General features: G+C 42.6%; 1 protein-coding gene across 2 annotated transcripts in view; it reads right to left on the reverse strand.

The window, feature by feature from the left end:
• The window catches only part of HOOK3 (hook microtubule tethering protein 3), a 67774-nt gene that overhangs the window by 43655 nt on the left and 1569 nt on the right, over window positions 1-22550 (reverse strand). Inside the window, exons 2-3 of one of the 2 annotated variants that reach the window (XM_077345439.1) lie at window positions 10926-11011; window positions 4094-4166 (exon numbers count right to left, since the gene is read on the reverse strand). In XM_077345439.1, coding sequence (XP_077201554.1) covers window positions 4094-4166; window positions 10926-11011 — 159 coding nt within the window. Of the gene's footprint in view, window positions 1-2014; window positions 2079-4093; window positions 4167-10925; window positions 11012-22550 lie in introns of those variants that run through there. The other variant, XM_077345440.1, reaches the window with a different exon arrangement.

Raw genomic sequence — 22550 nt, forward strand, 5'->3', positions numbered from 1 at the left:
CTTCCTGGCCTACTAGCATTTAGACATGGCTGATCTATTTCAACACGTAAGCATTTGGCTCCAAAGAGTTTTAGTTGTTCTGCTATTATTAATTTTACCTCTTCTGATGGACATTTTGACTCGATTTCAGTTAAAAAGCATACCAAACTGATTTTACTGTTAGTTGTTTTAGGGACCCATTAGGTTGAAAAGTAGAATAATTTGTATTAAATATATATTTCCCAATTAGCTTAGAGCCAGTGTCAGTTGGTTTTGTGTCTATTCTAACCTCTAAACAAAATATTTCTCTTTAATCTTCTCATTAGTCAATATAAAACAAATATTTATTATTTTTATTTGGGTAAGATCTTCTGGTCCATCAAAAGCATTCAGTGACATTTGCCAGATTTATGTTAAAAGCTTTGTATGTTGTACAAATAAGTACAGACTTTGAAGTAGAATTTGATCAAGCAAACATATGAAAAATTACTCCTCAGTGATCAGCACAGATAAGCGCCATAAAGATCATCAGATTATGAGGACACCAGCTCAGTGGCAAGTCATGATTTAGTAAGAGAATTAGGCAACTGATTATATTATAGATGTTTTTCACTTGAAGCATCACATAGCAGCATCTTACCTCAGAAAAGTACCAAACATGAACAATAACAGATTTTTGGCAAACTATTTTTAAAGTCAATGAGAAAACTAATACAGACTGATTTTCTTGCATAAGCAGAAAATCATAACAGGTCAGCCATACCTCCTGATAAAAGCAACATACTAAATGACTCAAAGTGCATAAGGAATCACTGGCAAAATCTCTTTTAATTGCCCTTTCTGGATGTATACTTTCAGTTGGCCCATTTTATCTTTATTTTTGAAATATTAAGCATTTCAACCTGTTTAATGCACTTCTTAAGTAGCTTGGTCTGCAATGTAGCATCTTGTCTGTTCTCTGTCACCTCTACAAAGGGGCCTTACTTAGCTGTTGAATAGTCCCAGAATACCAATCCACAGGCTACTTGACTGCTTATTTGGCATCATCACTCATGGCACCCCAAAAACAGGTAAAGGCTTCTTTTTTAACTTGCTTTATGATTGAACTCCCACTGATTTTTCATCTGTTTTGAGGTTTTTAATTTGCATGTCACTGAATTTTACTGTTTTAGCTACATAATATTTTTAGCTCAGTTTAGCCCACGGTAGTTAGAGCTGGAAAGCTATGCGGGGTTGGCCGTGATCCGTACCAGACCATAGTGGTTGCTGGGCAGAGTAAGGCAATGACAAACCACCTCTGCTTGTCTCTTATCTAGAACACCTTGCAGGTGTTATTTATTCATACAATGCTTTGAAAGCACTTCAAGGTGCATACATTTGTCAAATATAAAGTATCAAACTCATCCTTGCAAAACAAGCAAGTATGTGAGTAAAGAGTAATGTACCGGACACAAACTCTGGTTCTTGAGCCCCTTGTACAAACTGACAGATGTATATACCCTGAGTGGACTCACAAGACAAGATGTAGCCTAATTGTGACAACAACAACAAAAAGATGAGGCCACTGCCAAGCAAAACACCTTCCTAAGTCTTTATGAGAACATCACTCCAAAATTTTGTGCTAATGCTGTACTCTTTGGCAAGGGTCAGAAACTTATTTTCTTGATTCATACTATTCAAATATCTCCCTCTCAAGCTGTGTGTGTGTATGTATATACACACACACATATATATATATAGATTCTTTATAATTTAGCAGGACAGAGGCATTAGTTGTATGTAAAAAGCAGACCTCAAGAACTCAGTAAATCAACCATGAATCGTCGCAAGGCCAAATTACACACTGAGCCACACAAGAGTAATTCATCATGTTCTAAGTTCCCCTAGGGTAACAGTACCACTATGAAGCAATTAAGCAAAAGCTTTTGAGAATTTAAAATCAATAGTGCAAAATAACAAAGATAATGTGAGCAATTTTCAACGGCTTGATTTTTAATAGCCCAGGAGATTTGATGACAGAAGCTCCTAATGTTACCTCTGGGTCATCAGCAGGTTAGACTGAAAAAGACTCCAATGAAAGGCAATTTGGCCTTTGCCTTCTGCAGACATGCAATGCAAACATAAAGAGGATTAATTCACCCTTCTCTTGTCTCTGATGTAAACTCCTGGTTAGTAATTAGTTTAATGGGCAGGCCCAGGTTGAGATGCAGATAGAGACTGACAAATCAGAGCCGATCAATCTGCTAGCAAACCATGTTGCTATAACCAATACTCTCTCCATACACTATCTTGCCAGCCTGGAAGTGCATACTTGTTGTTGGGGTCCCCAGTTATTGACCTTTTCCGTACAGCTGTTTCTACATTAGTTATCATGAAACCAAAAAACCCTGAGAGCTTAGAATGGACCACTGAAATCAATAACTCCTATGCCACTTAACAGAGGGCCAAATTCTCAAGTTCATTATTTGTAGCAATCACTAATACAAATGCTATATTGAATACAAAACTTTCTGAAACTTGTAGACAGATGTGAATCACCACCATATATATATTTAACCTACATGTAGTTGATGCAAGGAAATCAAGAGGGTGGGACTTCAAGCCATTAATCAAGAGATTCTTACACTCGAATGAGTGAAAACGACAATAGTCATTTTTTAAAAAGCAGAAAGTCAGGCTACTAGTCTATAATTGGATAAAATTATTGATTTCTGAAATACCCTAAAACTCCAAAAGAATCACTTCACTGTCGAACAAATACTGTGTTTCTTCTACAACAAAATTTTCATGTGGTGTCAGAATTTCTCCCACCTAGAAAAGCCACCTCAATTTTATAGATAACCTTGTGAAATATGATCTGTGAGCAAGTCATGAGAAGCTACTATGGGGAGAAATTTAAGCCCTGTCTGAGGCTGTGTTGGCAGACGTTTGGAAGGCTAGGCAAACAGCTGGTTAAACTTCAACTGAATTACCATGTTGAGCTTTGATCACAATCCACACAACATGCAAAATCCAAACACTTCAGAGGACGGCAACTGAACTGAAGTATCTCAAGGATAAAAAAAAAAAGATTGACAAGAGAAGGTTATTTCACAAGAGCACCAACATCTACACTGGACACAATCCAGACATTAACCTGTGGAACCTCAACCACTTGAGTCTTGAATTCCTTCTTGCAACATATAGGCTAACAAAATAAATATAACAAAAATTACTGCCAAGTTAAATGAAAGTTTTCATTAAGCTGAGGTCGTTTAGTGCAGGGGTAATCAACCTGTGGGCCTCCAGATGTTCATGGACTACAATTCCCTGCATTTTCTGGCAGGGGCTCATGGGAATTGTAGTCCATGAACATCTGGAGGCCCACAGGTTGACTACCTCTGGTTTAGTGCACATACCAACACATATACCCTGGCCCATATCTTGAAGTAGAAACTCTTACTGTCCCCAGTACCAGTTTAATGAAATCTTAACATTTAGGAGGAGGGACAATCACTTTATCTGTTCCACTATATATTTCTGGTAATATGTCTCATGGCTTAAGCACTTCACCCACTCAGGGTGGCTGTCCTACCTGAGTGCCTCCTCCCCCAATCAGCTTGCCTGCCTGTCCAGCGGCTAGCCAATTGCCTTCCTTCCCTACCCCTGACACCCCCTTCTCCTTGCATTTCCCTCTGAGGCTGGGAGGCTGCGGATCCCTGCCGTTTGAGAGCTGCCCCTGCTAGCAAATTCCATAACAGCTTCCTGCAGCCTTTCCAGGTCCTGGGGGGGGGGAGGGGGAGGCTGTTTGCAGAGTTCTTCCACTACACCCCCCTAATCTAGCACCTGCTGTATTCCTGAATGCAACAGGCTTGGTCCCTAGTTAGAAAATAATACAGGTAAAATGAAGTGGCTCATATAGGAGGAAAGTTTTACATTTTGGCAACAATTTAGATTCACTATGAAACTAAACCACAGAAGAGCTAAATAGGGATCAATTTGTATATGATTAATTTGGCTAGAGTCTTTGGCTGGCATATTTCAGACATTGAGAATCCTACTCAGAGCAGTAAAGACTAGAACCACACATAAATAATGTCAATATTTTACAAACCAAAGTTATAAATTAAAATACCTTCAGTCTCCAGTTGTCTCCTACTTCTGTTTTTATTCTATTCAACCAGTTTTCATCAAAGTACACAGGGTCTCTAAATAGAAAATGCAGAATATACTTGTTAAAAATGTCTACCTAAAAACATACCTGTAGCTTCTAAATAATCACATATGGTTTCATTATAGTTCCTGCAAATAAAATAATAACAGGTTAATAATGAACTATATTTTATTTCTTTGTCAGGAATATGAATATGAACCATGCTTACCATCCTAAAACTGAATTTCTAGAAATGTAAAAGCTCATCTAAAGTGCCAAATTATTTCAGACCCTTCATGACAACAGCCTGTCTTCTCCTCCAACTCAACTTGAAACTGTTATACTGTATAATCAATTGGGGATATCAGGCATATCAGGAAAGTAGACATATGTTTTGCTATTATTCTCTGTTGTAACATCTTCAGTCCTCCCTCTCAAATAAACCTACTGTTGTAACATTAAGGTTAATACCCAAAGTACTAATTAGTTTCTCAAGCTAATTTTTTGAAGTTTATTGTTGGTTTGTTGATAAAATTATTAATGCCTCAATCATTATTCTAAATGACTGACCTTCAATTTTCTGCTTCATATTTCTGATGGGTCAATTTTGTAATTCAACAAACATTTTAGGGATTACGAAATTTATAGGGTTCAATCCCATACATGGAAATAAGTACCATTAATTTCAATGATACTTACTTCCAACATTCAGATTTGCACTTTGCCTTCACTGAATAAATGTTATATATTGCATTTCATTCATTCATTCATTCATATCACCCCCCCCCCAAAAAAAAAAAAACCTCTGGGAGCTATAAGCACCTAACTGGGAGAAAACTTTATTTTCACAGTTGAAAATGTTTTACTTTCAAAGTGGGTAACTACCACCAAGCCAAGAGCCTCTTGTGGCGAAGAGTGGTAAGGCAGCAGACATGCAGTCTGAAAGCTCTGCCCATGAGGCTGGGAGTTCAATCCCAGCAGCCAGCTCAAGGTTAACTCAGCCTTCCATCCTTCTGAGGTCGGTAAAATGAGTACCCAGCTTGCTGGGGGGTAAACGGTAATGACTGGGGAAGACACTGGCAAACCACCTCGTATTGAGTCTGCCATGAAAACGCTGGAGGGCGTCACCCCAAGGGTCAGACATGACTCAGTGCTTGCACAGGGGATACCTTTACCTTACCACCAAGCCTAAAGGGCTTTCTGAACAGTGAGGATATGGTTCCTAACTTGAAAGATGCAAAGTTACTCACTGTCAGTCACCAGTCCAGCCATTACAGTGCTTCTCAGAAATATGGAAAAGCACAGTGTAAGATAATGCCATTTATCCAGGACCAGCAAGATAACAGATGAGGTCTGGAGAAATGAGCCACTGGGAAATTGGGCCATGGTAATACCAAGGTTACTCACAATGTTCCACAACAACATTCAGGCCTGAGCCTACCTAACCAAGGAGCCAGCTTGTAAGCCATGTCCTTTACAGCAGCAGTCCCCAACCCCCAGGTCAGTGACCGGTACCGGTCCATGGTACCAGGCTGCGGCTCCTCCTCGTCCTCCTCCCCTGCTGCTGCCGCCTCGGGGGCTGCCCTGCCACTCTGCCGCTGGCTCATCTTTGGTGCTCTCCAGTGGCTGCCATGGCTGGAGACGGAGATTCCCCACAGAAAATACAGAAAGGAGAGTGGACTCTGTATTAAATCTCATTGAAGTCTCCAAGCCCCACCCTCCTCATGCTCTAATCCCAAAATCTCCAGGTATTTCTTAAACCAGAGCTGGCAAACTCTATTGCCTACATCTGACCTCTTGCAAGTAAGGAACAAGTTAGGATCTACCTCCTGGGTGGATCCTCCTCCCCCACCCCACTGCACTGAGAGACAACTTCTGGGAGATTCTTTTTCTCTTTCAATTGCTGACGTCTTTATGGACCATTACCAAGAAATCTAGCTTCTCTTTTTTATATTATATAAATTTTATCCGATCACGTTATTTACTGTTCTCCTTCTCACCTTGGCCTTGTTGCTATAGTTAACAAGAGTAGCGATTTATGCAGAAATGCAGGCAGCTTTTCTTTGTGGACAGATGGACATCGCAGGCAGAGAAGCACTTCTTAATTTATTCCTCTTGGCGTCCTAGCATGCCCTGCCAGGAACACTGTTCAGGAATTAGTGGCCTGACACCTACCTTCCTGCTGTTATGCTTTCTAAAATGTGTGCAACAGTTTGTGTTTTTTTGGGTTTGTTTGTTTTTTGAGATAAAATGGAAACCATACAGCTGATCAAGACGCATGGAATGTCCCCCCCCCCCACAGTCACCTTCCTCTGCTTCCATTTTTACACTGGACCTGCAACAATCTTTTCTGTAACACTTGAATTGAAGTACGAGAATAAATAGTTATCTGGATGCATTTTAGCTTACTAGTTTTGAAAATCACAATGGGGGGTAAACACTGTTTTCTGTTATAGGATTTATGGGAATGCAGAGCTCTGAATAAAGCCAGTTGCTATTTTGGACCCATTTTGCTGTGTGAGAATTCAAGACCAGTTTGTTAGCTCTCTTGCATCTAAGAAGATCTAATTAGAAGATCTATTAGAAGATCTAATCTCTGTGGCCATCAAGGAAGTTATTCAGAGACTAATACAACTTTCTCACTATCCATCAATTTCAAATCAATGAAAGTAATGTTTCAAGAGGTGGTTAAAAAAATAAAGCAACAAGATACGTCAATTGAACGGAAACAAAATAACTTTATACTCTAAAACTGTAGGGTTTTTAAAACTCCGATTGACCTCTCCGATTCCCGCCCTGCCGACAAGGGAGCAACTGTGAGCCGCGCGTAGCGCTGCGCGTGGCTGGCGGGGGCTCCCTTGCCTAGCGCCCGCTGTATTGTGATTACAGCGGGCTTGCTTACTAGTATAATAATCATTAACATTAAGGCACTAGGTTTCAGCCGTACCAAAGTCTAAGAATTAACTTGCAATTCTGTGGGAGAAATTAGGTCTTTGGAACTAACCGGATTAGCCCTATCAGATTAACTGATTAATATCTAGTCTCAATTTACATAGTGCCAGCCGCTATTTAAATCAACAGTATGGGCATTTCATAGGAATATAAAAAGAGATTTCATAAGCATTGTAGTACTCTCACTTATTCTTTCGCTATAATGGATGGGTGTGTAACTTTAAATCCTTAAATCCTTCACTTTGATGGATTCTCCCATGAGATAACAATTCTTATGACTTGGCAGACATGCTTGCATCATGCATACATCCATAGATATTAGTGTAAAGGGTGACGCTTGTAATACTGGCCTTACGAAATACTTTCTTATCCTGCAGAAGCTATACATGCTGCTCCTCAAACTCAAATACGATATTGAGACATGTATCTTTTCATTTTTTCTTTTGCCGCACTGACTCAACATATTTTGAAGCTGGCCTACAAATTCTGGAACATAACCCTTTGATCAGTTGACTATAAAACATTATTTAGGAATACAGAGGGTCTCCATAAGTTCCAGTACAGAGCTGGATTCCCAACAAGCAACATGATAATTGTATGGAAACGACCTGAGTAGGTAAGTTTGTACAACATCCAAGAGCTCCACAGATATCTTTACATAACTGTTTCAGTTAGAAAATGTAAAAAGACAGGCATTTAAAAGTTGGTCAATATACCCAAGATTAACAAAAATATTGTCCATCTACTGAACAATATCAGTGAACAATGCTATACCAACCACTATTTCATATGCCAGTCATGAAATGAAGCCACAGGTAGAGTCACATACATAAATAAGATGTATATACTGACGGCTGGTGGCTTTTCCCACTTGAGGCTCTGTAACAAACAGAACCTGCACATTCTCAATATAAATTATATTTATCACAGGGAACCCTGACCCTTTATCATTATCACATAATTCAAAGTTTGTGACTTGATCTGCACTAAACAGAAAGACCTTAATTCACGTTCTGCTCTGTAAACTAACTGAAAGATTTATCTTCTGAATTTGTCATAGCATTCAAAGTCATCAATGAGACAGTTTTTGAAGTACAGCTTGATTTTCAGTGCCAAATAAAAGGATGACTGAAACCGAAAACAGAAGAAGTAGTCTAATAACTAAACCCAAAATGATTTCATCACTTTAGAGCAGGCTTTCTCAACAGGGGTTTTGTGAAACCCTGGGGTTTCCTGACAGCCCCAGAAGAGTTTTGCCAATTGGGTGGCAGTTAATTATTATTATTTAATTATCAGGTGATATGATCATATATGGCAGTGGTCCCCAACCTGCGGGCCGCGGCCCGGTGCCGGGCCGCAAAGGCCATGGCACCGGGCCGCGGCTCCCTCGCCCCGCCCCGCCCCCGCAGTAAAAAACTTCCCAGGCCGCAAGCTTGCGGCCCGGGAAGCTTCTTACTGCGGGAGGCGGGGAGAGGGAATCAGGGCCGGGCCGCACCTGTGCGGGCCACGCCCGCTCGGCCCGATCCGCGGGCGCGGCCCATGGGCGCGGCCCGATCCGTGGGCGCGGCCCGGGCGCGGCCTGCGGGCGCGGCTCGGGTGCGGCCCGATCCGCGGGCGCGGCCCATGGGCGCGGCCCGATCCGTGGGCGCGGCCCGGGCGCGGCCCGCGGGCGCGGCTCGGTGCGGCCCGATCCGTGGGCGCGGCGTGGGCGCGGGCGCGGCCCGATCCGCGGGCGTGGCCCGCACGGGCGCGGTCCGCGGGGGCGCGGCCTGATGCCCTGCCGGTCCCCAGCCTCGGAAAGGTTGGGGACCACTGATATATGGTACTATCAACCCACTGATCCCTTCCCAAAATGTCCAATGGTGGTCCTGGAGAAGGTGGAAAGGGGGAGGGCTCTTGGTCATAAAAATCCTTGTTTGCCGGGGCTTGTTGCATGTTGTAGTGACTGGAGTACAGAGAGGAAAGTACTCTCATTTTAATTTAATTGCATTGGGGGTGATGGAGTGGCAGATGCCTGCCCCAACTCTATTCCTAGCCCAGCAGATTAGACAACTAGGCTGTTTCTGGCACTGGGGGAGTGGGGAATGGAGTGTGATGTCACAGTCAGTGGAAGTGTCTGGGTGATGTCACTTCTGGTGACATGTGACTTCAGGGGCAGAGCAGGGAGGTGTAGCCTGCTGACATCACTTTCGGGATTTCTTGAAGTCTAGAAAATGTTTCAGAGTTTATCAATGGTGAAATGATTGAGAAAGGCTGCTTTAGAGAAAGACTTTATCCTACTTTCATTTGTGATTAATCGAAGTAACATTCCAGTGTTTGCAAATAAACATTTTGTACTTGATGCAAGAATTATATACTACACAATTCTCAGCAAATTGAGGGAATGTGTAGAAAACCATTGGGTATAGGACTACCCCTATTTGTATGTACTGGCCTGTGGTCAGATTGACTGAGGAAGCTCTGTTATGGGAAACAGGGCCTGCCTACAAGTTGCAGCTGGGTTTATTAGTCAAATGGTTCTTTCTACTAGCAACATGAAAGCCCAACCCCACAATACTGCATGTAAGCATAAGATAATTGCTAGAGTACTCATACATTAATACATGGCAGGAAGAATCAGGAAAGCACATTAAAAATCACATAAAACAAAGTAAAACTCCTCCTGACTGGGTTAAAAGAAAGATGAGTGTATGGATGTTTCAAATCAATGAAATCTATAATCCTGCAGGAATTCTATTTAGTCAAGTCTAGGTTCATGAAAGATGCTAGACAACACTGCAGGAAACAGAGCCCTACTGTCTTACACATGCACACTACAAAAACAACAACACTCTCTCCAACACTGCCTTGATATAGCCATGATGCCGAGAGGCTGATGCAGAATATGGCGACAGGGTAATTTACATCTGCTACAATAAACAAAGTCACAACAAATGCAAAAGAACAGAAATATAGAGACTTTATTGGTCACATTAGCCATACGATTTACCCCACTACTGCAAGATTCACTGAACATGTAACCTATTTTTATTTGGTACTAGCAGCAATGGGCCATAGAAGAGAGGGAGGGCAGAAGGGCCCATACTCAGGAGGATGAGTGAGTTCACCAAGTGGGGTGACAGGCTCTGGAGGAGATGTCTACCCTCTGTCCTTGAGTCCTTGATCATGCAGACCAAGGAGGGTCACATAGTGAACTGGGATGGAGGGCCCCCACGAGATCTTCTCATTCTAGGAGGCTCGGGCACATGACGTAGCCACTGCATAGGAGCCCCCTCATACTTCGGCTTCGTAGCCCTGCTCCAGCAGAACAGGGAGGGTGAGGCAGCAAGTCAGAGCAGACAACTGGCAGGAGCTCTTCCCATGACAAGGAGGCAGGGCCGTTGCGCAGGAGCAATGACACTCGTTGCCTTCCACCCTTGTGCTTTTGATGTGGGAGACTCTTTTACTTATATATATTATTCTATAAAGTACCAATACATTGATGGGACTCTATCAATAAATAATAATAATAACAAAGAGATAACCAAACATTGCAACTTACAACTGAACAGTTTAATGTTAATAAACTAATAAACATGTCAAATCTTTCTTTATTTTAACCATCACGTTAAAGTTGGATACTGGGATATACTTTCGCTCAAATTACATATTTGTCCAGGAAAAAAGATACATGCAATTGCTTTGTGGATTTGAAAAAAGAAGTCCAACATTCCAACAAATATTTCTGTCAACAAATTCTACGTCAGCAGTAAAAGTGTTTAGGGCAACAGCACAATATAGCACGTCTACACCAACTGGATACCAAAAAATTAAATATCTGAATAGCTCACATCTACAGTGATTTTTAAAAATGTTTTCTTACATCTTTTGAAGTACTTGGGCCATCACCACTCCATTAGTTAAATCTTCTACAGTCTGGCAAGGTGCTTCAACATTGAAGGTCTGGATCTGAAAAAGAAGGAGTGGGAAGGGGGAGTCAATCAGTTTCTAGCTACCACTTTCTGCTTTGAGCACAGCAGGGAATCTCTGGGAGTGGAATAAAGCACTTGTCACCCATCTAAAATAGGAAAGATAAGTCTCTAAAGTAAATATTTAGCATGTCAATTAGCCAACAAAATCCTAAACAGAGAACAGGTGTAGCATAGCACCTATGAGTCTGCAACACTAAGGCTCTGCTTCAAATATCACCTCAGCCAGGAATTCAACAGATGGGGTCACTGCATACAGGGACTGATTTCTTCTCTTATACTGCTCTTAAAAGGATAGATTCAAATGGGTAGCCGAGTTGGTCTGAAGTAGCACAACAAAAATAGAGTCCAGTGGCATCTTTAAGACCGACAAAGATTTATTCAAAGCATGAGCTTTCAAGTGCAAGCACTCTTCCTCAGACTAAATGAACAACCATCATAACTATGGCGAGATAAGGCACAAGCAAATTATGGCAAATTAGTAAACTGTTTGACAATATCCAAATTAAGCCATATGATGCCATATGACAATTCTTTGCCAAAACAGCCAATCAGTCCTTTTGAGTTCAGCTGCAGTTCACAAAAACATTGGAAAAATAAAACTGTGCACATTAGTAATTAACGGCAAACACTTTCCCAATTGTTGCTATATAAATGGACATCTGTAAACCGCCCGTGGCGCCAAGGGCGCCACGGACTAAATAAAACAGTAAGGGGTTCTGGGGCGGGACGAGCCGGGATGAGGAAGGGTCCAGATTGGACCCTTCCTCATGACAGACAATCGGAGGGACCAATCGGCAGGCGCTTTGCGCCTGCCGATTGGTCCCTCCGATTCCCAGCCCCAGGAACTGCGAGCCGTGCCTGAGTCACGCCGCCGCCCAAGGGAGCGCCGCGCGACTGCCGGGGGCTCCCTAGCCGGCAGCCTGATGTCAGGCCACCAGCCGAAGGAGCCTCCGCCGAGGGAGCCGCCGCCTGAATCACGCCGCCGAGGGAGCCGCCGCGCCACCGAGAAGCCGCAGAAGAACAAAAAACCCCCAGGAGCAGCCTCTCGCTGCTTGAAGTCGCCACCCTGGGAGCCCCGGCAGCCGCGCACAGCGCGGCTGCTGGGGGCTCCCTGCCCTCATGGCCCCAGAACACAATGGAGCCGCCGGGAAAGCCGCAGAAGGACAAAAAAAAGCAAAGGACCCGCAGCAGCCCAGCGCACCACGCCTGGGACTCCCCGGCAAAAAACACGAGACGTCGAGAAGCCGCTGCCCGCCTCCTCTTTCAGGTAGCCTGTCCCTCGCTCTGTCCCTCGCCTGCCCCTCGCTCTGGTCCCCGCCTGCTAGCGCCCATTGTCTTCTTAATACAATGGGCTTTTTTACTAGTTATTATATAAATTATAAAGAGGGCCTGCAGAAACCCTAATTAGAAGGCATGTCCAACTAGTGTATCCTAACACTTTCAAGAAGATACTTGCATTCTAGGAAGTTAAATATCTAAACACTGCCCGCGGTGCCTGTGGCACTGCGGACTAAATAAAGTGGTAAGGGGTTCTGGGGCGGGATGTGTCCGGGATGAGGAAGGGTCCGGATTGGACCCTTCCTCTGGACAGACAATTGGAGGGACCAATCGGCAGGCGCTTCGCACCTGCCGATTGGTCCCTCTGATTCCCAGCTCCAGCAACTGCGAGCCGCGCTCTGCGCGGCTCGCAGTTGCTCCCGGCCTGACGTAGCGAGAGGCACTTTGCGCCTCTCGCCGCGTCAGGCTGGCGCCCGAGGGAGTCCCCGGCAGTCGCACGGAGCGCGGCTGCTGGGGGCTCCCTGCCCGGTGGCCTGACGTGGCGAGAGGTGCTTTGCGCCTCTCACCGCGTCAGGCCGCCGCCACATACCAACCCGCAAGACTGTAAGTATCTAGCGCCCGCTGTATTCGTCATACAGCGGGCTTTATTACTAGTTGATAATATTTCATTATCAAACAAGCAGTTCAGTGCGCCACCATAATGATTAACAAAATTCCAAAATCAGTGAATCAAAACTTACACTAGGATAAATCTGATCATCATTAAGGAGCCATTAAATTTCCATTTAATTTTGCTGCTACAAACTAACCTGGTTATCAAACTGGATACACTTCAATTTTTTAAAAAAAATCATAGCTTCACATATCTAATGAAGACATCACAGTACACTGCAATTAAACAAACCAATTAAGGAAGTGGCACGTTTGCTCAGGAGACTGGGATCAATCTGCCTGCACCAGGCTCAGAGGCCAAGGCTATATGGTCCTTTTATAAGCTAGGAAAACAAGCAAGCTTCACAGTCCTTGTGGATGCCCTTGTATTGCTGAGATAATTATGGTTTTCCATGATGCTCCTACCCAAAGCCTCAATATGTGCCAAAATACACAGCAAACAGTTGAAATCTCTACGAAAAGAAAGCAGTTTCTAGATGAAAGGGTGTAAAAATGTTTTACAACATGTAAATTATAAAAAGCTGAACTATATCTTAGCAAAACAGGAGTCCAATAGCACCTTTAAGACCAACAAAGATTTATTCAAAGCATGAGCTTTTGAGTGCATGAACTCTTCCTCAGACAATGGAACAGGGATCATGAAAGTACAGATATAAGGATAAAATAAAAGTGTGCAATATGATAATCCTTTACTAAAAAGGCTACTCAGTCTTTTGGGTTCAGTTGTAGTTCACAAAAAACATTAGAGAAACAAAAATGTCAAGGTGAATAATTATGGCAATTTCACAGTTGTGAAAAAATAATTAAAAGGATATATGTAGGTTTTTTATCTCACCACGTATGCTAACCTAATTCAGCTCTCATATCCACATTCCTTACAATCCATTCTTTTAATTTTATTTAGGATAATGTGAATGTAATCTGATACAAGTAGTATGTAATTCTAACTCTTTGGTTTCAGGACTAGTTAACTTGGGAGCATGGCTTGTCACTTGCGGGAATGCTTCCATACTTGGGTGGAGATGGATGGGACAAGCAACTAGTCTCTTGGTACCAAAAATTCCTTATCTTCATTTACCGTATTTGCCGGCGTATAAGACGACCCCCCAACATTTCCACTCAAAATATAGAGTTTGTTACATTACATTATAGTACCTGTCATTGTCACCATTGTACGGCCGCAACGCAACCGCAGTGCCTCCGGCCCGCCCCTGCATCTCGCCGTGACCGGCACTAGCGCACAAGTGTGCATGTACGAGCTCTGCGTAGACAAGGGGCGGGCCGGAGCGCTTCTGCTTCCCGCTGAGCAGAACAGGCCGGTCACGCCAAAAAGGCTGGCACCCCTGTCTCGTTGCTGATGCTCACCGCAGCCACGCTGATGACCCGCCGCTGCCACACTGGATACCGCGTGATACTGGATGGTACGTAGAATGAGGTGGGCGGGCATCGGGAGGCCACTATGGGCAGCTATGTCTATCCCAACTGAAGTGCACCCTGTGTATAGGATGACCCCCCCCACTTGGAGGCATGTTTTTCAGGGGGGGAAAGTAGTCTTATACGTCAGCAAATACTGTAAATTTAAGATCCTGTAGTCTTAGGGCAGAATTATAAATGTGAGGGAAACGTGCAAGCGTTGCCAAACAATGCAACCACGTATTTTCCCTGCTCCCCCATAACACGTTAAGGAGAATGCAACTTGTGCCTTGGGATTCATTGTCTCATCATGTGGCTGCAAAGGAGAGCAGAGCCAAAGATATTATGGCACCACAGAAGAGCTTCTGTTTTCAGTGGCAATTGTGCGTGTTTTTGTAACATTTAATTCTACCCTGGGTCTCCTCAAAATCAACAGGAAGCACCTGGAATATCTAAGGGATACCTACTTCCTGAGGAGAGAATGCCCGGGAACCGTGCCTCTGAAAATTCATAATACCCAACGTACTCTAGAGTTCGTATCAGACTATAAACTAAGTGGCTGCTTTGAGATTTGTTCAGAAACCAGCTAACTTCTTGCCTGGGAAACATAGATCCCTATACAGAAGAGAACAAGCATTTTTTAATCATTGGGGATTTAAAAAAAAAACGTAAAAATTGCCAAACCCAATTCTTCCACCCATCCTGTATAAAAATATTAAAAGCTATGCCCTATGAAACAGGAAATTCACGCCTTGGAAAACGAGCAAGAGGTCCAATGTTAATCTGCTACATACACCCAAGCATTACATATGGGATGAGTTTCAACTAAACAAGCCTGCTGATCTAATGACTAGAATGAATGTACCCCAACCAGTTCTCAAAACATTCATAAACGGGTTAGGACACTTGAAAGCACATGGAAAGTTCTACTGCATTTTAAGAACAAGTCTAACTAATTTTCTTGCCTAAACAATTAAAAATAGGTTTTGGTACTTTGGAAGAAGAATCACTCTTCACAATTTGTAACAGAGGAATTTTTAAAGCTTTCCCTGAAGCCCTGTTGCTGTCACTTCGAGCATTCTGGCCCGTGCATAATGGGTCAAAGAGATGATGGGGTAGCTGTTACTGTTCTAGAAAGAAATGCATTAAGACTGGCCAGAGGTTGACCAACAATACTGACTGCCTAACAAGGTCTAGAGGCCACAGGAGGAAAATTGCAAAGCCTAACATGTCTGGGGAATTATAGATGTTTATATGCAAAATGCTAGAAGTGTAAAGGTAAAATGGGGGAGCTGGAAAGCTTAATATCAGAGGAGAACACAGAAACTTGGCGGGATGAGGATAATCAGTGAGATAGTGATGACTGGATATATATTATATTGGAAGGATAGGGAGGGAAGAGTCAGAAGTGGAGTGCCTCTGTGCACCAGAGAGGGCATACGGTTCAGGAAAACTGAGAATGTAAAGAGAAATAGGTTTGCTTACAGAAAACCTATAGGTGGAAAAAGTGGGCCCAAAAGGAGGCTTAACCCATTGCGACTCCAAGGACAATGATCCTCCAGGCCTTCCTGTCCTCTACCATTTCCCGGAGTCTATTTAAGTAAAAAAAAGTCTTTACAGCATCGGACTGTCTTTTCGCCACCAGTTACCTCCACAACTGAGCGTCCTTTCGGCTTTGGCCCAGTCGCTTCATTCATTCTGGTGCTACTCATACTAGCCGTCTGATCAAATGCTAGAGGATGATTTTAAAAAGCAAAAGAATTAAGGAAAGCCACTAGATGAAATAACAGTGTGATAATAGGTGATTTAATCTACCCACACACTGATTGGATTAAAATGTGTTCCAATCAGAAGAAAGAGATCAGGTTTCTAGATAATTTCAATGACTGTGCCATGGAGCAGATGGTCACAGAACCTACCAGGGAGGAGGCAATCCTAAGTAATGCTCAAGACCTGGTGAGAGATGTAAACGTGATAGCATCAGGGGGGAACAGTGACCTTAATGAAATTACATCCAGCATTTATGTAAATAGGGAACTGCCCCCAAAGACCAAAGCAACATTTAACTTTAGAAGAGCTAACTGCTCATATGCAGGTGGTTTGTAAAGAAAAAACTTAAAGGAAAGGTGAGACTGGAAACTACTTAATCTTAAAACTTCAGCTTAGCTTGGAAATTACTTAAACTACTATACTGGAAGCTCAGACACAAGGTACGCCACAGGTTAAGAAATGTATAAATAAGTAATTTAAAAAGGCTTACTTGGTTAATGAACAAAGTAATGAAAGACATAACAGGTAAGAATTCCTTTATGTAAAGTAAATGAAAGGGAGTACAGGCTTTGGGATATAAAATGCATGCCGGTGATCAGACAGGCAAAAACAGACTATGAGGAACATAGTGCAAAGAACATGGCCAAGATTAAAACTTTCTTCAAATACAGTAAAAGCAGAAAACCAGCCCTTGGATCACCAAGAGGTAAAAGGATTACTAAAGGGTGATTGGGAAATGGCTGGCCAGCTGAATACATCTTTTGCCTCTGCCTTTACTAAAGAAGATGAGAGACACGTGCCCACGCCAGAACTACCGATTTCAGGAGAGGTGTCAAAAGACCTGAGTTGAGGTCATAACAAATTAAAAATTTACAAATCCCCAGGACCAGATAGCATATATCCAAGAGTTCTGAAAGAGTTCAAATGTGAACTTGTGGATCTCTTGATAAAAATATGCAATCTATCACTAACATTTGCCTCCATTCCTGAGGATTGGACGGTAACAGATGTAACCCCCTATTTAAAAAGAGCTCCAGAGGAGAAATTACAAGCCGGTCAGTCTAACATTGATACCAGCGGGATCCAGTATTAAAGATAGTAGTAGGCACATTGATGAACAAAAGCTGCTAAGGAATAACCAGCATGGAAAGAGTAAGGGAGGAGATGGTGAACAAACGTATGGGTAAGGATGACCTAGTATATGCTGTTTATCTAGATTTTCAGAAAGATTTTTATAAAGTTCTTCATAGAACACTTTTAAGTAAGCTCAGCAGTCATGGGATAAGAGAACAATTCTTCTTGTAAATTAAAAAACTGATTAACAGGAAACATAGTGAGTACAAATGGGCAGTTTTCACAATGGAAGGTGGTAAGCAGAGGGGTACTGCAGGATTTGGTACCAGGTGTGGTGCTTTTAGAGTTGAGAGTAAGCAGTGAAGTGGCTAAGTTTACAAGTAACACTAAGTTATTCAGGGTGGTGATTATCAGGAAGGACTATAAGGAGCTCTAGAGGGAGTTGTCAAAGTTGGGTGAGCAGGCATCAACATCGCAAATGAGGTTCAATGGGGACAACTGCCAAGTGATTCACTTTAGAGCCCAAAATCTGTTATGCTGATAGCATCCAAACTGATAGTGACTGATCAGGAACAAGATCTTTAGTCATAATAGACGATTAACTGAAGGCGTGCGATTGCAAAAAAAAAAAAAGGCGAGTGCTATGCTGGGGATTACAATGAAGGGGACTGAAAACAAGTCAGCCAATATCATAATGCTCCTGGAAAAATCTGTGGTGAGGCCTCATTTGAAATACTGTGTACAGTTCTGGTTTCCGCACCTCAAAAAAGGTATTATAGCATTGGGAAAAGTGCATAGAAAGGGCAACCAAAATGATGGAGTACCTTCTCTAACAAGAAAGATTAAGCTAGCTAGGGCTCTTTAGCTTGGAGAAATTACGAGAGGGTGGCATGACAGAGGTTTACAAAGGTATGCATTGGATTGAGACGGCAGAGAAGAGTTATTTTCTCCATTCCTCACTATACGAGACTCATGGGCACTCAACGAGTTTAATTAGCAGTAAGTTTACAACAGATACTTCTTCACCCAAAGAGTAATTAACATGTGGAATTCAATGCCACAAGAAGTGAACAGCTTCAAGAGGAGATTGGACAAATATATGGCGCAAAGGACCATCAGTGGCTGTTAGCCACAGCATATAGGTGGGACACTGGGGAAGTGCTGCTCTATATTCTTTGTTCTTGGGGGGCAACAGAGGGAGACCTTCTGGAGCAGGGGTAGTCAAACTGCGGCCCTCCAGATGTCCATGGACTACAATTACCATGAGCCCCTGCCAGGATTTGCTGGTAGGGGCTCATGGGAATTGTAGTCCATGGATATCTGGAGGGCCGCAGTTTGACTACCCCTGTTCTGGAGTTTTGGCCCTACTGAGGGACCTGCTGATGCCACTTGGGTTTTGGCCACCATGTGACAGAGTGCTGGATCCAACATTGCTTTTCTTATGTTCTTAATTCCTCCACGTAGGCAGACATATTGGGGTCTGACGTCCCCTTATGCCTACACAAAAGCTTTCTTTTCTCCAGATCATAAAAGACCTCCACAACCCCCATGATCCTCACAACTCAATTTTCGAAAGTGTTTTCTTTAATACCAAGAACTGTTGTTTTGTGTTTGTAGGAAATGCCTATGTCATTCAGAAGAAAGCTCCACTGTACATGAATATCGTCTGTCTCTGGAGGCCAGCCCATAATTCCAGCACAGGCACGTCATTAGAAGAAATATCTTCTGAACTGAATAGTACAAATTACGGAATAGGATTGGAGGTACCGGCTTCCTAGTTAAATAATTTTAGAAGAAATACTCTTTTCTTATGGATTGGAAATATATATATTAGCATATTAGTTATTAAAAGCCAGAAGAGTAAGTTGTTATGTATTTTAAATTCTTATTTATATATCCTGTTTAACTTTAATTCAAATATAAGTGTTATAAAATTGTTATTATAGCATGAGTTTCAAGTACAGAAATCTGGATATCCTTTTTGGTGGTTTCTCCTTAGAAGAAGTAGTCAATCCCGGGGGGGGGGGGTGCAACTAATCTAGATACACTGAATTTCCATGTTCCATACCCTTCACATACAGAAGAAAAGGCTCAGTCCATTCCTCCTCCATACCAGACATTCTTCTATTCTTTCAGTGGAAAAACCAGACATTCAGGGAGAACTGAAAAACACTCCTGTAAATGTTTTCTATTTTGGAATGAGTGGAATGCTTCTGAAGATAAGAGTTTATTTGTTCAGTATATGCAGCATGATGCTTTCTAGATAAGGCAATCTACAGCATTAAAGGATACTGTAGACATATAGAACACAATCTACAAATAATTGCCATCTTCTTAAGGGCCTTTTTTACTTGTGGATTTCTGCTTGTTCTTTTCTGATGAGCATTACAACTTATCTCTGTTTCTAGTGTATAAACTCCATTTTGGTCATAGAAAACTAAGGCATTTATAATAATAAAAACATTGAATAGCATGGTTCTATATGCCATCCGTGATACCCAGTGGCTTGGAAGCCATATGTGGCCCTCTGATGTGTCAACAATGGCTCTTCTTGATTACTGTTGGCCAATGTGGCACCTGCCCCTATTACAGGAAAGTAGACGAGGCCCATGCTTGAAAGGGCTTGTGGTTGCTAGCTTGTTCCTACCTTGAAACATCTACTACTAGAAGAATGGTGAAGCTGCAATTTTGCCTGGGATGCCAGGAATGGAAATACATAAATGTGCTCTCCTGGTTCTTGGTGAACCATGGAGTACCACTGTAATAAATTATAGATCATGTATTTTATTCTAAAGCAATACATTTATTTAGGTTTCCTAACAGAGTTGTATATATTTTAGTTTCCCTCTGAGCTGCACCCCCTCCCCCAGCAACTTCAACATGTCAGGAAATTTTACATGAACACTTTTGCATACTATTTCACTCCCAAACTATATTTTACTGGCTTTTCCTTTCTTTAGCTTTTGCCACTTAATTCTGGTGCCTAGGATAGCTAAACAGAAGGACTAGCAACGGGCCCAAGCAGCAGACAAGCAAATATAGTAGGAGATGTGGTACAAGCACATTCAGTTTCCACAGCCATTTCCTAACCACACCCCATTTTTGTGCTGACCTGTTTCCTGCTGCTAATTTCACTTTCCAACTTTCACCAGCAGCCAAAAATAGAAACTCCTATTAACCACCCAATCAATAACTTGCACTCTTCAACCAAACCTTTATGAACTTAAGGAAACCCAAACAGGCAACAGAAGATGATCTACTAAACAGACTGTTTCATGTATCGTTGACTAGTTTTAATGTAAACCGCCCTGAGCCTTCGGGGAGGGCGGTATATAAATCTAAATAAATAAATAAAAATAAAAAAATAAAATAAAAATAAATAAATTAGTTCAAGGCAATCTGTGGGATAATCCTATAAATTGCTGCGCTGCAAAATATATGTGTAGGAGAGAGTGTAATATTACACTCTGCAGTATTGCCTCACCTGCATCATAAACCATCCCAGCACACTGTATTAATGTCACGCAGGTGACAGCCACCATCAAGAGAAGAAACAAAGTGACAGCATGAAATGTTGTTACACTGCATGGAAATAGGCTTGGTGTGTGAGTGACACATGGAGCCAGGAATGTGAGAATGTAAGACATCCATTAATTACAATGAAAGTACAACTGAGATAGTGCAGTGGGACACTGTGCTGGGTAGATTACTAATATATCCACATAATGCAAACTGCTGCCTTCTCCATCATGTGTAAATGGATGCAGTGGGCAATACCACAGTATTTGTCCTACTTCACATTCCATACATATTAGATAATGCATTTTCAATGTGCTTTTGCAGCTGGATTTTCCTGTGTGAATTAGGAAAATCTCCTTCTAAAGTGCATTATCGAATGGGCGATGAATGAGACAGTAACATATGAAACTGTTCTATACCAAGGCAGACCACTGGTTTATCTGGCTCATCATTTTTTTATTCTGACCAGGACCTCATACCCAGAAATGTCTTCCCCTTTCTCCAGTTCCACTTCCCATTTTCCTTTAATTGGAGATGCCAAGGATTGAACCTGGAAACTTCTGCACTCAAAGGAGTTGCCTGGGATGCAACTTTATAATAGATCTACCACATCACACATTCATTTTATAGCAGTATAACAGAGTCCTGTTAACATTACTGACAGCATTCCAAAATGAGAAAGAGCCTAAACTATTTTAAGTTGCAATAGCATAAATAGGAAGCAATTATCCACATGTATTGCCTTACTGCACTAAATATATTGGCATTACAAAGAACAAAATTCTCAGGAAAGTGAGGACATTCACATTTGAAATCAACAGAGCTTCATTACTGTACAACAGTGGTCCCCAACCTTTTTATCACCAGGGACCGGTCAACGTTTGATCATTTTACTGAGGCCCGGGGGGTAGCCTTTTGCCGAGGGACATCACTGCCACTTGAGCCCCTGCTCTACTTGCTTTCCCGCCGGCACTCCTGACTTCCCGCCACCCGCTGGGGGGTGCTGCCAGCAGCAGCTGTGCAGTACCATGCTAAGGGGGAGCCCCAGCCACGGCGGCCGCCGGAGAGCACCAAAGGTGAGCCGGCAGCAGAGTGGCAGGGCAGCCCCTGAGGCAGCAGCTGGGGAGGAGGATGAGGAGGAGCTGCGGTCCGATACCAACTAATCCGCGGACCGGGACCGGTCCCCGGACCAGTGGTTGGGGACCACTGCTGTACAGTACACCTCTGACTAAATTTAAGTATGTAATTTAGTAAATTTTATAGTTAAACCTCAGGTAGTGCCATCCTAAGAACAAACTGACAACACGTTCTTAATTTAACTTTCAAGGCAAAACAGTGAACGAGTATGCAAACTGCAACTTCTTATGCAGGAACATTTAAATAGCTCAGTTGTAATCAACAGAATCAAATTGGCTCATACGTACCAGATTTTTGAGACTGAACTGATAAGGAATATCCTTACACCCCCAGGAACAACTTGACCCCTGACACATATTCTTGGAGAAGTTAACCTGCTTTCTACAATAGGAACATTATCTCTAGAAGGATCTCTAGAAGGATAATATTCTATAAGTTTTCCACAAAGTCATACAAAAGCCAGCAATACAAAAGCCAGACATGGACTTCCTGAATCACCATGTGTTTGGCTGGAGGTATATGCAAGGACTAATAACACTACAGCGGAAATTCCCAACCAGGATTCTGGGAAACCCTGGGGTTGTGCAGCTTTTCCCAGAAGTTTGGACAGCCAGTGACATCAGCAAACATCACTGGAGCCCACTTCCCTCATT

Source organism: Paroedura picta, chromosome 7 (genome assembly GCF_049243985.1).
Source record: "Paroedura picta isolate Pp20150507F chromosome 7, Ppicta_v3.0, whole genome shotgun sequence".
Lineage (NCBI taxonomy): Eukaryota > Metazoa > Chordata > Lepidosauria > Squamata > Gekkonidae > Paroedura > Paroedura picta.